The following is a 17,496-nucleotide window of genomic DNA, read 5'->3' as shown; positions in this document are numbered from 1 at the left end:
GAAAAGTCATTCCTTGAACACACTATTATCTCTGCAAGTTGTCATTTTTCTGAAAGATGGTTTTTCTCCGGCCGTTCGGGGTTTTACGAGGAGGAAGAAGGGATGCGCGGCGTCCATGGCCACTCACGGTGTGGAACAATAAAAAAACTTCTGCAAATGACACTTTCAAATGGAAAAAAATAAAAATAAAAAATAGTGCAATATATGCAGAGAGGATATGTGTCTAGGGATGCTTATTATTTAGTAAAAAAAATTATCTTATGGGAAGTTGAGAGAAATTTCAATTCCATTTGGGGAGTAAAGCATTTGTGGGATTAATTGGTAATATCTTGATTATTCATTTTACTAACATCACTATAATTCATCTTCATGAAAAAAAGATGATATTTACCTTTCTAACATGCTTATTATAGATCCATTTTGATTTATTGGTTCGGGAAATAATTTGTACTTGGATTTGGAATGTTGTATAAATTTAATTTCTATACGATTAAGTACAAACAATTTCATGTTTGGCAATCATATAAATTTTGGTTTATAATGTCAATTGGTATTCGGAATATATCAAAAACATGTCTCACTTTTTACCCAATGACTCATTACATACCTTTTGTTTTGAAAACACTAATACATAGTTGAGTTTTACCTATAGAGACCACTTTGCACTTCCGCATCAATTAGCCTGATGTTCCCATTTATAAAATTCTCTCCAAAAATGTCTACCCTCATGTCCTAAATTCTTACACCCATTAAAAGCACTCAGAACCAATAAGTTTTCAAGAAGGGACAATTTAATCTTTTGAATATCGAATTTTGCTCGGGTGTGTGTGGATGTTAATCGTAAAGTAAGTTTTTCATTGAACTAACCACAACAAGGTTGGGTTTAATAAAAACAAAAACCAGCCGGATAATGAGAAACGAACTGTCGTTTCTAGATTCAAGGGAAATACTCATAACTTAAGCTGCAACTGTCTCCTCTCTACCCTTAATCCACAACAGAAAAAACTCCTGCTCCTTGTCAACCACGGGGACAAACCGCTTAAGCAAATCAAAGCTCCAACAGACAAAGAAAACAAAAGCCAAAACTTCATTACAATCTGATGCATTAAGGGAGAGAATCAATCCTCCAATATAATTCATTCCGATCGACATTTCTTTTTACAAAAATGGGTTGCAGGGAGTCGAAGCATGCTGTTGCCACCGGAAATACCCTTACCAAAAGCCGGAGTTCAAGCGCCAATCCCGAGAAGAACAAACAAGCAGAACAGAGCGTTCCTCAGATGGAAGCAAATGGGAATGACACGGCATTACTTGTGCCACAAGAAACCAATGATGCGTTGAGCCGGGATACAGGAGCTGCAGCCACAATTGAGGACATAAGTGAACATCCCGAGCTTGAACAAGAAGAAGAGATCAAAGAAGAAGAAACAAAAGCTTTGAACAAAGACCAGGACGAAGAAAAGTGTGTAGAGGAAGAAAAGGAGATTGAGCCTGAGCTGGAGCTAGAGCCGGAGACGGAACCGGTACTAGAAGAGGAAGAGGTAGAGCCAGGGAGGTTCATTTCCCACGACTCGCCGGATCATTACTTCTCTCCGAGAAGAGACAAGGAAGCGCTGGAAGAGATCATGTCCGAGGGGCTCTCCTCTGAGTATAACTCGCCCCAGCATGAACCGGTCAAGGAGGGCGAGTACAGTAAAGTGGTGGTGGAAGAGAAGAATGCTACTGCACTGCAAAAGGCAGAGGAAATGAGGGAAAAGGAAAATGACTCTGCTCCTGATGAGCTACTTAAATGAATCTTCTGAGAATTTAACCGCTGAGTTCGAATACTAGGGACATGTATTCAGGATCATAAGATCACGCATGCAGTTTTGCGGACATATATCTTGACGCTGATTATGTTCATGCTAATCTACACAACCCATTCTTTTCCCTTGATTTTGATACATTTACTATGCGTCTAAAACATTGATGTGAAGGCCAAGAAATACAAACGTATCAGACTGACTGTTTGAGCGGGTTAACTCCTAACAAAGTTGTCGGAACTATGATTTTGTGCAGGAAGTTGTGGGTCATTTAGCAACTGCAGAAGTAGCGAAGAGCAACTGAATCGAAGCAGTGGCATCGCAAGAATTCCATTACTAATCTTAAGCAGCCTTTTATACCTTGGTTACATAAAATTACAGTGATGTAGTTTGGTTCTCGACACTAAAAATTGTCGAACGGAGAACAGACTTAAGGGTTGGGGCCACGGATGTAAATTATAGGATTTGTTATGTGTGCATTGGGGTTGGAGAGATGATCATTGTTCCTACATATCACTCCCCGTATTGTTATCACCTTGTGGTTTTACACTCTTCTGAAGACGAAGTTAAAAACAAGAGGACTTGAATCACATGATCAAATCATAGGAGTTAGATTTTACTGGACTTAAACAAATATACTCGTTCAAATGTAGTCGAACGGTGAGCTAAACTTAAAATAATGACTACAGTAATGGCATTTGATTTTTGTTTTAACACACCAATTGAATAGCACTTATCGATATTTCATTCTGACCTCGGAATTCCTATGGATTAATGGCCTCACAATGTCCGCAAGTCCTTGACAGAGAAAATTTTGAGACTGTTACAACACATTAAGAACCAATTTTCGTGCTTAGATATGAGAGGAGCCATTTTTTTCTTAATTGCAGTCCATGATGAACTTGGATCTTAGTGCTAATACATTTTTAAGAATCATTAACTATGGACATCTTGATCTCAGAGATGCCTGACAATAAAGGCATGTCCCTGTCCTAATTTCGATAGATTAGTTATATGGATACCTGATGTTTTGGGTTCATTCTTCCCTGATGGACTCTCAATCACTGCGATTAGATTATTGACAAAAAAATCTTGAAGTCATCCACGAAATCGCTGATGAACCTTATGTTGTGCATTAGATGCCGAAGAAAACAAAACCCTACTGGTGTTTGGCTGTACATTGGAAACGAATGGAGAGTGCATACTGGACTTCGTTCACAGTCAAATTACGTTGCAATATCCTATCAAAACAGTATAATCAAGTCTAGCAAACTAGCTTCTAATTGGTCACGTCTGGCAATTGTCTTTGCTGTTGATATTTTCAAGGATTTCTTCAGGAGAAGCCTGAGTAGGCATCACTGAATATGGCGCTACAAAAAAATGAAGTAGCTGTAAGCAATGGAGTGGCAGACTTGGTTACTTGTATATACACTTAAAAACATCAGGATTTGACTACAAGGCGTTATTGAGCAAAGCATATTCTTCCCAATATTTTTACAACTGGCCTTCATATAGTTTAACCAGGATGTCCATCATCTTTCCCCAAGCTCAGCCTAACTTTTTGTCCGATATAAAGAGTTCTTCACTATAATTGTGACAAATTTCAAGTTTCATTACGCTTGGCTCATATGGCCAATTCCCTAATTCTTGTAATTGATAAAAACTTCAGGTCATTTACACCAGTAGGCAGTTGGTCTAGTGGTTGGAGGTTCGATCTCATAGCCAACTAGCCAGATAAAATCAGTTCATTTTCAAAATAAGAAAGGCACAATGCCACATAAGTACAATGACAGCACCAGGGACCAGGGTGCCGAGATCACTCTCCCAAATGAAAAAAACTAAAGCAGTTTGTCTAATTTCACTTTGAAACTGCTGGTTATCTACACATACAGTGACATCATTTGCTCTGCAGAAAAGCTAAATATTTTGAGTGCATGAAAATTTCAGTTTGGACATACACCAAAGACCGCCATAGAATATCAATTGCAAGTCAGTTGGACTAAAAAAGTGCACCAACATTTAGAATTTGATCACACAGTCAGCACGGTCATTGTCATTGTGCCCTTGTGGCAGCACGACATGTAGATGTTTGCTGAGTATTCTCAGTCACAGAAACAGGATGAGTGTAGTTGATTTTTCAGTTTGCTCAAGCACACATGGCAACAGAAACAAATCGTATGCTGTACATGTCCTCCAGCAACCAAGACAAGCTACTTTCACAATGAAGTGAAGCCTGTATGAAGTGAAGGCCGCAGGAAATGATCTACACTGTGCTGCCAACAAAGGAGCTTAGCCTTTTGGTGAATATATGCCAAGTAACCCAACTACTGCATGATCAAAATATATCAAAGTGATGATCAAATATCTATTTGGATGGTAACCTTTCACTTCAAAATGACTTGGTTATCTAACAGAAAGGCTAACGTAGTTTAACAATCATTTACCCCTAACTATATAAATCTAACCAGAGCTAATCTCTGCAACTGATATTTCTTCCTTCCTGTACAAAACTGCCTCTTGAGCAGCACATTCTCTGAAGTTAATACATTTCTGCTCTGGCTATGTCTCCTTCTTCTGTACACTAGTTAATAAGAAAGCCCCTCTCACTCCAAGTGCACTCTCAAAACTTGACTGTGAAGATTGATAACGTCACTCACCATCCCATTGCAACAGTAAACTATATATTTCTCTCTAACCTCCAAGCCTGTGTTGTAATCGTTTCTATTCTGTCCATTGGCCGCTGTTGATGGACTTTTCATCGTGCGTCTCTTATCTGCAGGATCACAACAGTGATTACTTGACCATAATCAACTTTGCCCATTCAAAACAGGAAATTTTATATTTCACCACAGTGACTAAGAAACTCAACAAGAAATTTAAAGACATGGGACCAAGGTTTAGAAGAAGCACTTGTCTAAAATTGAATTTCTGGAGGAAACAGAGAAAGATTGGTTGTATACAATGAAATTCCATCACTAACATCCTTTTCTAAAGATCAAAACCTTTTCTGTTGGTCATGGAACAAAAGAAATACTAATTCAAGATCAAGTCTAATTCGCCTTGCGAAGAAGGCTGAAATGGAACCTGTTAGTAGTAGGATCCCAATAAATCCCAATCTCATCGCCGGCTGCCAAACCCCTCCGCTGCACGAACTCCTTGATCCAACACCCTTGAGGACGTAGGCCCCTGATGACGCCCAGAAAGAAAACACCAGTTGGTGCTCCCAACGCGTGTCCGCGTCCCATACAACGACGTCGGCACCCTCGCCGCTCATCACTTGAGTCACCATCTCCTCACTCATGCCCGGAGCACGTGGGTCGTCATGCATGCCCGCAGAATTAAGAGCCTCGACTGGTGGCCAAGATCGCTCTTTGTAAGCTTCTTCTTGATCTGGTAAGGGTCGAAGAGCAGAACCAGCTCTGTGGAAATGCCGTTGCATCTCTCTTCCTCTTCTTCACGTTCTGAGGCCTCTTTCTTCTCCTTGTGCGTTCTATTGTACCTCGCCTTCTTCTCCACAATCAAGCTCTCACCGTCGGTGAGCAAGGCCATGAATTTTCGCTTCGGTTGGGCAGGAGCGATTTCTTGACGAGAGTCACGGAGTTCCTTGGTGCCCAAGAAACCATTCCTATCAGGCGTGAGGAGGAAGAATTCGCGAGCCACCACTCCTCTTGCAGATGGAAATTTCCCCGGACTCTTCGTCGCCATTCTTCTCCTGACCGTGCTGACAAGAAACGCACGACCAAGAGTCCATTGAGGGCGGCGAGCGGACCTCGCCTCTCAGGCGGTCGCCAATGGGTTTCTTCTCCTGATCATGGAGATGGGAGGCGAATCACCTGGGCGGTCGGCAATGGGTTTCCTCTCCTGATCAACAACGAACTTCATGGGTTCCGGTTGATGAAACAGAGAAGTACTTGGCAAGAACATTAGAGGGAAACAGATAGGCGAAATTCAGAGAGAGAGGGAGAGAGAGGACAACGTCGGAGAGAATAGAGAGACGAAGACGAACAAGGGCGCGGACAGTTTACCGTTGGAATGGGATGGCCAATGACGTCGTCAGTCTTCATAGTCAAGTTTCGAGAGTTGACTTGGGGTGAGAACTTTCCTAATCTGAGTCAGTGGGAAATTTTATTTTAAAAAAAGGAAAATAATTTCCTGGGTTTTGTTTTGGGTCAGAAAATAATTTTCTGGTTAGAAATTAAATGCGCATGGAAACACATTTCTTTTTTGTTCTGAAACGTAAACAAAAAAAGTGTTTACATTCTAAAACAAACAAAAGAACGCGTTTGGTAAGTATAAAAAAAAAAAAGTTTTGGAATAAAAAAAGAACAAAACATGTTTTGAATAGCAATCATCAATTTACTGTTCCTGAATAGAAAAAATGAATAGAAACACGTTTGGAAACGACAAAAAAATTTCTGTTTTTTTTTTTTTTAAAATTGATATTGAATGCTCATTAATTTTCTGTAGTCATCTATTTAATTTATTCTTAATACGACAAAAATTCTCCCGTACGTGCGTCGTAACCTGGTAAGGAAGCAAAAACATTCGATGTTTTCATCAGCTACTGTCTAGTTGGTTTGCCATTCTAAAGTCAAAACAGGGCTAGAGATGCACCAACACCAGTTGACAGGACTTTTGGAGTAGCTTTACTGCCATGCTCCAGAAAACCAGACCCTCAAATTTGATTGTGCAGATCAGAGTGAACATACACACATTGATGTAAACGGGGCAATGAGCTTATACACAATACAATACACACTGATATAATTGCATGGTGATAGTTACAAAATGAGGACGAAACCGCGTGAGACAGTAGAAAAAGGAAAGGACGGCAACTTGTCGATCGCTTTTCCTCTCACGTCGGGCCCCAAATGGTCATTATCTACAATCTATACTAGCAAGTCATTTGGGAAACAGAAAAGGAAAATTAGTCCACAATAATTACAAGCGATCTGTGTCCGAGCTTCTTTCTATCTTTTGCTGATCTTTAAATCGTCTATTGCTTTGGTGATTCCTCAGAAGTCGCAAGAAGTTCCCAACCTCTGCTTCGAGCTGTTGCATCTAGCGTTCTCCGTGACCTCGGGCAAGAGCTTCTCGAAGATTTCAAGGAACAGTACCCACTCATCTTCGCTCATATCTCCGAAAGAGATCCCCTCGCCCTCGTTGTCGTGTTGCTGCACTGCACCGTGCATACCTTTGAGGCATAAAAAATGGTAAGTCACTATTACAGATGATTACAGTCGACTCACATGACATGGCACGGACGGGGCAACAAAAAGTGAGAGAACGACCCTCGCGGGGCTGGCAATTTGTTGAACTTTCGACCATGAGAATCATCACACGGCCTGATACCTGAGACATTTCGGCTTCCAACTTTGAGATTGGAGAGGAGATACCCATGTCAGATCATGGCATCGGGTTGACGTTCCGTGATGATGCTTCGTATTCAGGCAAAGTCTTGTACGATTCATGGATCCTCCTCAAAGTAGGGAACTTGGCCTGCAACGAAGAAGAATACGGACTCAGCTAGGCTACTCAAGCATCAAAGTAAAGACAACATGCATGGATGCTCGATCCACGAGTGCGGCACCAATGATGGGTTTCGAGAATCACAAAGCTCTGACGTTAACCATTCCAATACAGAATGTGCATCATTCAAAAGCCCTCATGCAGTGCTATACCATAGAGATGTCCCGGACTCGAGGTGCACCATGAATACATTTTCATATGTTTTTGCTCGCGAGACATATCTATAGTTACGATACATGGCAGCAGGTTCGCATACGATGAACTGTAAATTGAGAAGTAAAGGGCCTCTCATCTGAAGATCTTAATACCCCTATTTGGTAATTGCAATGTGAAAGTTCTCCCAGCGAGACAACTATCCCCAAAAACAAGATCTTCTAAAGAGAAAGCATTATGAACAGGACTATACCAGCACAGTCAGCATCTGAAGAGGCTGTATGCTCGAGCTGATTATACTTGCAGCCTGCCAAAACAAATGACAACGCCAGTTGTTTTTCTACTGAAAACACCCACCAAATTGAACCTAGAGTCTGTTGTGAAGTGACAAAGCAGAGAGGATAGGGGAATGAAGAGCACTACAATGGAAGATCTCATCTAATCAGTTTTGATCATGCGTAATTCAGCAAAAACTCAGAAATTTCATGTAAATGATCATCAAAATCTGCGGAAACTTCAGCTTTAAAGGAATGGAAAGTGCAAAAAAAGAAAAGAAAAAAGAGACCTGGAGGTTGAGAGCTTTCAATCGAGGATCACGAGGTAACAAAGCCTTCTGAGGATACTTTTCTTCCAAATACTGAACAAAGATAACACGTGCTTTAGCAAAAATCAAAATCGAAATGCACTCAAACCAATCAAACTGATCAAATCAAGCAAAGGGGCCAGAAACTATGCATTGAGTTGAAAAAGGAGCTAGAGAGCTTCTATTTAAGGCTCCTAAATGATGACCTCATACGTATTGGTATTTTAAGTTACGCGTCCATCCAACTCTTATCTATTGCAAACTCTGCTGCATAGCCTAAATAACACCCACCAGCAAAATTGCATAAGAATCTGAAACCACGAAATCTCCGTCCACTAACACTGGAACCAAATGCATAGGATTTAACTTGTCAAATTCTGCAAAATCAAGCACACAACTTCGATCAGAGCTAGAGAATACTTCACTAGATTTCACAGACTTGAGGTAATCGTGCCAGCGGGTATTATGCATACAAAATCTTTCCATTGCCATTCCGAGGCCTACCTACTGAAATCTCGAGAACAATTTGATCTATGACTAAAAAGAAGGATCTGAAATTACCAGCAGTATATTGCTTTTCTTTCCTGAGATCCACTGCTTTATACTCATATGAGATCCCTACACACCAACCAAGAATAAAGTTAAAAAACATCACCCTAAAGAAAGGTCTTTTTAACATCGTTTCAGCTGCAAACTTCAAGGGTTACTTTCAGATTGTAAGCTCAACATCTGGTTTATCATAATGCCAAAACCAGCTCGAGCGAGCTGCTCCAGCAGCTCCAGCAGCTGCAGCTCACTGGAGCTGCAGCTCGAGCGAGCTGCTGCTGCTGGAGCTGCTGCTCGAGCAGCTGCAGCTCGCTCGAGCCTCGCTCGAGATGCTGCAGCTCGAGCGAGCTGCGGCTCGAGCTCGAGCGAGCTCGAGCAGCTGCAGATCGAGCTGCAGCTCGAGCTCGCTCTCGAGCGAGCGTTGCTCCCCCTTCGGCGCGGCAGATCTGGGCGAGCAACGCTCGCTCGAGGCTCGAGCGAGCCGTCCCAGATCTGTCGCTCCGAAGGGGGAGCAGTGCTGACCGGAGAAGGAGCGCCGAAGGGGAGCGACGCTGACCGGAGGAGGAGCGCCGAACGGGGAGCAACGCTGACCGGAGAAGGAGGAGCACCAGAAACGTACCTGGAGTCGCCGGAGTGAGGAGTCGCCGGAGAGTCAGCCGAGTGGGTGCCGCCGGAGAGATGGGAGAGACGCCGGAAAAGGAAGAACGAAGCTTCAGCCGACGAGAGGAGCGATGAGCACGCACGAAGGAGAAGAGCTTCGCCTTTGTTCCGATTTTGTTCTTTTGTTCTTTTGTGCCTTCCAAGAAGTGTTTCTTTTCAAAAGAAACAACTTTTTTTCTGTTTCTTTTTCTGTTCTTATTTTGTTAAACAAAAACAAAAAGCAAAAAAACGCAACCAAACGCGTTTATTTTTAACTTTTGTTAACACTTTCCGTACAGAAGTGTTCCAAACACTTTTGGAGTGTTACCATGCACGCCCTAAGTTCCTGGAGCGTGGAACTTTCCTAATCCGAGTCAGTGGTAAAATGAGAAAAAGGAAAATAATTTCTTTTTTTTAAAAAAATTCCTGGTTAGATTGCCATGATATGGGCGAGCTTCTACCTTTTCTTAAATTATTTTGATGGAATCTCAAAAAGACTGGAAAAAGAATAAAATCTTTCGATCCTTTTCTTTAATAAAGAATGATTTATAAATGTAAACCTTTTCCATTATATCGAATGCTAGAACTAGAGAATTTCTTTTTTTCATTTCAGTCTTTTACTCTTTTTTTTTTTTGTCTGTCTTTTATATTTTTATTATTTTGTCTTTTGTTCAATTTTTTTAGCGAGGCAATTTACTGATTGGAGTATGCAAGCTTCATGTTCTCCTCCAACTTCTCTTTATTTCCTTCAATTATTAACTTATTCCTTTTTTTTCCTATTCAAATTACAACATTTCTCTTTCCAATTTTCATTCCTATTGAAAAAATGACGTCTTCTTTTTTACACTTTGTGTAAGAATGCTCTCTTTTAGTGAAAACATTATGGAATAGCGTGTTAATTATTATTTTGGGCTATATGTACGTGTATTCACCCCATTCTTCAAAACCCAATTTCATGGGGTTTAAACGTAAAAGCAAGTACTAAAATATCTTGCATTATTTATCTACAAGGTTTGTATGGGTATCATGTATCGTGTTGTCTATTCTCAATCATTCAAAGTTTAATCTCAATCTCACTTATAATCTCTAGATGAATTGTGTCTATATTTCAACCAAAAAAATAAATTGAATGTCTATTTATAATTTTTTGATCCTCAGAGAAGTAGGACAAGATCACGAGTTCTTTATGTTAGATACTTCTCAATCTAGGATGCAAGACTTTAAGACAATTTGCAGCCGATATGAATTTTTTTTTCTTCTTTGGGTCGTAACAGCCAATATGAATTAGATAACTAGGAATTTGCATTATACTTTCCCAATGGATGGGGTAAATTTTCTGGCTGAATCACGCCCAAAGAGTTATGTTCTTTACAGAACCAATAAATATGCTAAGATGTATAATATTTCAGAATGAAGCTCTAAATTTCTTATAACCTAAATTGCTCACTATTAAAAAGCATAACGGGGGCATGATGCTTATAAAACATGTTCAATCATGTTGATACCAAAGTCAAGCCAGCCTAAAGTCAAGATGTTGAACCAGATGACCATTTTTTAGTTGTTATAGAGATGTCCAAATTGAGATTTTGGTTTGATTATAGTGTTACAGATTAGTCTTTCTTCGTAACGTCATGTGGCAAAACAATGTAGAGGGGCATGTGTTTTCAGGAGGGTAATTTCAGGAGGGTAATCATCTTACAGACTTCATCTACTCCTGATCTAAGCAAGACACGGATTACGGTCTTTTGCTAACGGATACAAGCCGCAAGAGCAAAGTTCAGAGACACGAAACCCCACTTGAATTACGCACGGCGGCATCTGGGCCATCGCATACTTCGGCGTCCAGCTTTTTCCGGGGGGACCTTGTACTTTGCGCTGTCGGTCTTGCTCATGTGTGTGATTTCTGGTACAGAGGGTCATTGGGATTTGGGTCCATTAATGGCGAACAGATCGAGAGCAGCACCTGGAAATCAGAAATAGGAACCTTTGTGCACCCAGCGGTACAGGTCACAGTAACGGAGAGTGATCACCACAGAGCAACATCGACACTTCTAAACATATAGAACCAAACAATTGATGACATTCTAGGAAGCAAAGCAGCAAGTAGGATTATTCCAAAACAGTCGGTACAAGTTTTCTCCAACTGACTTCCTTGAAAAGAATAACCCAATGCTTGAGACTAGTTTTAAAGTCTTTGACAGAACTTTTGAGGTCTTTAGGGAAAGCCTTGAACAAAGTAGCATGAAACTGGTGTTTGGCCATCAGGTGACCATGCAGAGGAAATGAGTTGCTGTTTGATACAATTGTTTTTCAAGTGCATGGGGTAAGACATACATTCAAAGTACAAGAGAACGAAGGCCAGAAATGCATCATCTCAAACAAGTTCCGATGTTTACCACAGGACATAAAAATGTCCAGATTGTTTTCAGGTCACAGGCAAACAACATCAGTACTTCGACGCCTCAAATTTACCTTAACTAGGATGGGAGAGGGGGCAATGAAATTTTCTATGATATAATGGCCCCTAAATCGATCCTACCATCCAAAATAATTGAATAACATAGCTTGAGAGTCTTTAAAATTTCACTTTCAAAATGGTGAGGGCAGGGCTTCACTGTGCTGCTTCCTCAAAATGTCAAGGGAAATGCTACTGTTAAATATCGGGGTGAAACACTAGTCCTACGCAACCTCTGAAAAGAAAGGAACAATCAAGCAAAAACCTTGAGGAAAATTAAGAAGAAAATATTGGCAGAAAGGCAGCTCCTGCAGTGACAACAAGAAGTGGACATAATTCCCAGTCTTGATAACCCGCAACCCATGGCAGATATATATAGTCACAGACATTCACGATTTCAGCATTTGCCAATTTGGTCCAACCTAAAACCACTCTTAGTTGACAAGTTTCAATCAGAAGCATTCAGATCTAACGTGTTATACACATTAAAAGCCACAGCAATCAGCCCTCAGACCTTTGTGAAGCAAGGAAAGCAGAACTCAGTGTAGGCGCCTGAAAAAGGCATCTGCCCTAACAATAACTGATGGTTTCCAACAGATTGCTACATCCAATGTCAATAGCAGGCCCTCATTCAATAAAACACCTACTTAGGAAAAGCCAAGGTCAAAGGAAAGGAAATTGTAAATGGGCGCTTCCCTGAAAGAGAAACATAACTTAGATCAGCATGTCAACATATATTTAATTGTCAAATTACTAGAAAATGAAGTTGGGGTCCTTGATGGATGCGTTAAAAAATAACACTACTATCGTCGCACAGGAGGGAGTATCAACAAAATCTACTCACATGTAGTAATGCAAAGAAGGAAATGAACGACATCCAAGAGGAAATACGGAAGAAAATCTATTTGAGAATTTAGTAGAGCATGTTAGATGGCTCAACTATCTGATCAGATCCTTCCAAAGCAATGGAGGAAGAACTTATGATTGACAAAGGGATAACATCTAGGGCAAGATTAGGCAACTAAAGGAAGAATAAGATGTTGAAGGCCCAAAGGAAGAGAGCAATAAGGTAATGTACAGCAACTTTCAGCTTGGTCATCTTTCAACACCTTTGGTGGTTTAAATGGATAGTCTGGTGGGAACTGGGAAGTGAGTTGGAATAAGAAAGTCCCAGTTGCCGGAGAAACATGTTGCCAGCAACTGGGAGTAAAGGAAAACAAATGATCACACAGAAAGATAGAAGTTACTTAGAGTATCATAGACAAATGTACAGAGTAGTAGGAGGAGAATGGCCTGAGGTCCGTCTTTCGGGCACTGAAACAGCAATGGCAATTGTCACAATAAAATAGGAAGTATAATTGCTAATGAGTAACATGGCTCAAAAACACAAATGTTTCAACAAAAACAGGCAATAGGCGAAAGCCATTTGTGTCAATAGCCATTCCAAGGAACTTTAAGACACCGGAAGCCAAGAGAAAGCTGAGGGGCTGAATCAGGTTGCTTTATGAATCATCTAAGAGACTAAATACAACTTATATTGGTATGGGAATCAGATGCTTTCGGCATAGTTTTTAAGAGACAATTACACTTTTTTCACTGTAATGTCCATAATGACACTTTGGATTCACTACTTTAAAAAACTGTATACTTCATATCCTTTAGCTTGTATATTGAGCAAAAACTCAGTATCGGCATCCTTTGTTGATGATAATCAGCTATCCATTAGTCGAAGTAATACTCTTTGCAACAATAAACCAAAATACCCATAACTGCCATATATGCAATGGTTACTTTTGGCCACTCTCAGTACACAAACAAATCTTAAATCTTTTGTGACATCGACTCTCTTTCCCTCCCCTTCATTTACTATTTCAGGTGTCCACCAAAGACATAGGTGACGATGAACAAGCAATTTTGCTATTCCAGAAAAGACAGTTACCACCATTTCATCCTATGTGCAAAGGATGCTCCATTGTAAGATGCAACGCATAGTCTCCCCTATATTTTTAAATTGGCCTGCAATTAACCAGGATGTCAATCATCTCTCGCCATACTTAGCTTAACAAGTCTGATCTACAGAGTTCTTCACAATAATTGTGGCAAATTTTAAGTTTCATTACGCTTTATGGCCATTTCCCTAATTCTTGTAACTGATAAAAGCTTCATGTCATTTACACCATTAGACAATTGGTCTAGTGGATGGAGGATGACAGGGGTCAGGGCTAGAGATTGAAGCTTCAATCTCATAGCCTATTAGCCAGATAAAATCAATTCATTTTTAAAGGTCACCTTCGAAATGGTGAGGGCCAGGCTCCACTGCGCTGCTCCTTCAATATGTCAAGGTAAATGCTACCGTTAAATGTTGGGGTGAGACTATTGTCCTGAGTGCAACCTGTGAAAACCAAGAAACTGATAAGCAACAACCTTCATGAAAAAGTTAAGAAGAAAATATTGGCAGAAATTGTATTAGCAGCAGCAGCAGCAGCAGCACCAGGAAGTGGATATAATTCCTGTTCTACCGGTCATAATAGGGTGCAACACTTGGAAGATATATATATATATAATCATGACATTCGTGATTTCAGCATTTGCAAAAACTAATTTAGACTTCAAACGTGTTGAACGCATTAAACTCTGCAACAAGCAGCCCTCAGACCTTTGTGAAGCAAGAAAAGCAGATCTCAGTACCGGCACCCGAAAAAGCATCTCCCTAACAACCGATGGTTTCCAGCAGATTGCCATATCCAAGGTCAATAACAGGCCCTCTTTCAATGTCACACCTACTTAGGAAAAGCCTAGGTCGAACGAAAGAGAAATAAAAAGGGGCTTTTCCTTGAGAGTGAAATATGACTTCAATAAGCAAGCCCAGCTTTATACGGTCAAACCTCACAAAAATATCTTTATAACTTGACTTATAATGAAGAAATATGTCTCTAGGAGCTGCACTAATTAGGTCGCCGAGCAATGACCTGTGACTTGAGAAAACCACAACCCACTACCTAATAAAATGAAAAATCAATAAATAAACCTTAGGAGTTATGGACTGAGCTTATCATTTAAAAAAAAAAGAAAAGAAATCCTAGAATTTCATTTTCATGCTTACAGTGAGAAAAAAAGTTTCAACTGAAGAATATTTGACTGTCGAGTTATTAGAAAATGAAATTGATCAAATTGCTCTAATAGCGCACTTGGAGGATGCATTTCAAAAAATAAATAATACTATCATCACAAAGGAGCGAGTTATCAGCAAAATCTACTCACATATAGTAACGCAGAGAAGGAAATGAGCGACATCAAAGAGGAAGTAAGGAAGAATTTCTTTTCCAGAATTTAGTAGAGCCAAGACTCGTTAGATGGCTCCACTATCTGATCAGATCCTTCCAAAGCATTGGAGAAGGAACTTATGATTGACAAAAGGATAACATCTGGGGCAATATTAGGTAATTACAGGGAGAAATGAGATGGTGAAGGCCAAAAGGAAGAGAGCAATATGGTAATGTATCACAACTTGCAGCTAGGTCATCCTTCAATACCTTGGTGGTTTAAATAGATAGACTGGTGGGAACTGAGGAGTGAATTGGAACAAGATCCACCATATGGACTGTCTGGAGGACCCACAATTGTTGCTTGCCAGTGAAAGATGTCTTTGGCAACTGAGCCTAAAGGAAAACAAATGATTAACACAGAAAGGTAACAAATGTACTCAGTAGTAGAAGGGAAAGACTAAAGAAAAGAATGCACCGTTTCTCAGGCTCTGAAACAGCAATGCCAATTGTCGCAACGAAATAGGAAGTAGTTACAAAGAACTAACAGAGGTTGAAACACAAATGTTTCAACAAAACACAACCAGAAGGCAAAAGCCATTTGTGTTAATTGCCATTCCACGGAATTTCAAAACACCAGAAACCAAGAGAAAGCTGAGGGGCTGAATCAGGTTGCTTTATGAATCATCTAAGAGACCAAATGCAACTTACATTGGTTAGGGAATGAGATGCTTTCTTAAGCCATCTGCGTACATTTTAAGAGACAATTACACTTACACTTACCATAGTATCTATAATCACAGTCAGCATTCACTGCTTTCAAAAAATACACTCCACATCCTTTAGCCTGTTTATTGAGCAAACTCAGTTTTGGCATCCATGTTGATGATACTCAGCTACCTAGTAGCCGAAGTAATACTCTTTGCGTCAATCAACTGAATATCAATAATTGCCACATATGTAATGGCTCTTTTGGCTACGAATCTGTAACCTACTATGACATCTATTCTCTTTTCCTCCCCTTCATTTACTTTTTCAGGTGTCAATCAAAGACATAGATCATGACGACCAAGCAATTTTGCTGTTACAAAAGAGGTGGAAACACCATTTTATCTTAAGGTATAAAGATTTATTCCTAAAACTATGGGATGCTCCATTACAAGATGCAGGTTTCGGAATAAAAAAGTCACTATGTTTCCAATCATCATCCAAAATATCCTAACTCAAAACTATCATTAATATAATCGTCTATGCAAAATAAGTTCAGCAAAGTCACTAAAACGTTCTTGAACTTCCCACAACGAATTGTAAATTAACATACTAATTTATAACAATAAATAACATTGAATTTTCAATAATTAAACATGTCCATTATACTAAGTAATATATTCAAAGAAAAAATATCAACATAGAATGAGATATTTACACCTAAAACATCTCAAACTAATATAAAAAATAAATAGGGAAAGTCTCTTCTAATCTATCAGTAAAAATCTCTAAGAAATATGAAGGCACATTGGCCAACCATGGAAAAAACTTTTCGAGAGCTCTCATGTCACCTTCAAGGCGCATTTACTTGGTGCCATGTGGCCCTTAGCCCAAGGGTTGAAGTTTTAGTTAACTCGATCTGATAGAACTCTCTTACAAAAGCTATTGCAAGCCTCCTATAATTTGGGACCATGTTGACTTCCCATAGGCGATCTAACACTACTTGCCATTTAGGTGGAAGAGTGTTAATTAAGGCTAGTGCATTCTCAAAATCCGGCATAGGATAACCATTCCAGATGATTTCTTGTATCATATGATTGACCTTGACCACGTGTGATACTACATCACCGTCATTCCACCAATAATTAGTTAACTCTATCATTAGCCTTTTAAGTCTTGCATTTTCTTCGGCCGTTCTCGGAAATGCAGGCATGCGTGCAAAACGCATCATAATTCCTGCAACAAATGTAGAACAAAAATGGATTACTTATAATCCACGATGAACAAAAGAGAAAATACATAATTTTCCATGGTTCTTGATCGTCCTCTTTTGCACACAGCTCTGGTTCGTGTGAGAATTTCTCTGATCTCTCTATCTCGTGCTCCCCTTGGCGAGGGAGTTGAGACATCTAGAGGTGTCAAGCCGCTCTCGTTCAAGGTGTTCACCTTGACGACCTCAGACTCCAAAGCATTAAGTCGACAACCTGCAACTCTTTCCCATCTTTGTTTTACTCTCATTGATTTTCAGGCATTTAGATACTGCAGAATTTTTTTTGACATAGACGAGACATCCTATAGTTCTGTGATGATCAAATAAGTTCCTTGGCAGAGAAGATTTTTGCATAAGATAGGGACCCAAAATAACACCCACACTGAAATAATGCACAAAGAAAAGTGCGATAAAATAAGAGAACCAGGAGTCTTGCCTCGAAATTTTTGCTGGCGGTAGCAAGATGCAAGGCAGTGTTGCCATTGTGGTCCTTCCAATTAATGAATTGCTCCTTCTTGTGCCGCTTCAGATGCCCCACCAACCAAACC

At 40.0% G+C, this 17,496-nt stretch overlaps 1 protein-coding gene and 1 long non-coding RNA gene across 3 annotated transcripts; both read right to left on the bottom strand.

The window, feature by feature from the left end:
• Positions 1–6,534: 6,534 nt before the first annotated feature.
• On the bottom strand, positions 6,535–9,399 carry LOC120293155 (glutathione S-transferase zeta class-like). Its single transcript, XM_039311980.1, has 7 exons — positions 9,233–9,399; positions 8,629–8,685; positions 8,359–8,444; positions 8,050–8,121; positions 7,738–7,791; positions 7,155–7,301; positions 6,535–6,996 (listed from the first exon to the last, which is right to left on the bottom strand). The coding sequence occupies exons 3-6, from the start codon at positions 8,422–8,424 to the stop codon at positions 7,209–7,211; spliced, it is 285 nt and encodes a 94-aa protein (XP_039167914.1). The 5' UTR covers positions 8,425–8,444; positions 8,629–8,685; positions 9,233–9,399; the 3' UTR covers positions 6,535–6,996; positions 7,155–7,208.
• Positions 9,400–10,925: 1,526 nt separating this feature from the next.
• Positions 10,926–14,441, bottom strand: LOC108959891. Of its 2 annotated transcripts, none has more exons than XR_005551095.1 (3): positions 14,364–14,441; positions 13,997–14,099; positions 10,926–12,403 (listed from the first exon to the last, which is right to left on the bottom strand). It is a non-coding gene; the product is annotated as an uncharacterized LOC108959891 (long non-coding RNA). The 2 variants fall into 2 exon arrangements; XR_005551094.1 differs by lacking the exon at positions 14,364–14,441 and adding an exon at positions 14,199–14,325.
• Between the last annotated feature and the right edge of the window lie 3,055 nt (positions 14,442–17,496).

Source organism: Eucalyptus grandis, chromosome 5 (assembly GCF_016545825.1).
Source record: "Eucalyptus grandis isolate ANBG69807.140 chromosome 5, ASM1654582v1, whole genome shotgun sequence".
NCBI classification, from domain to species: Eukaryota; Viridiplantae; Streptophyta; class Magnoliopsida; order Myrtales; family Myrtaceae; genus Eucalyptus; species Eucalyptus grandis.
The sequence above is the reverse complement of the archived record's forward strand: the minus strand, read 5'-3'. Positions and strand labels throughout refer to the sequence as shown.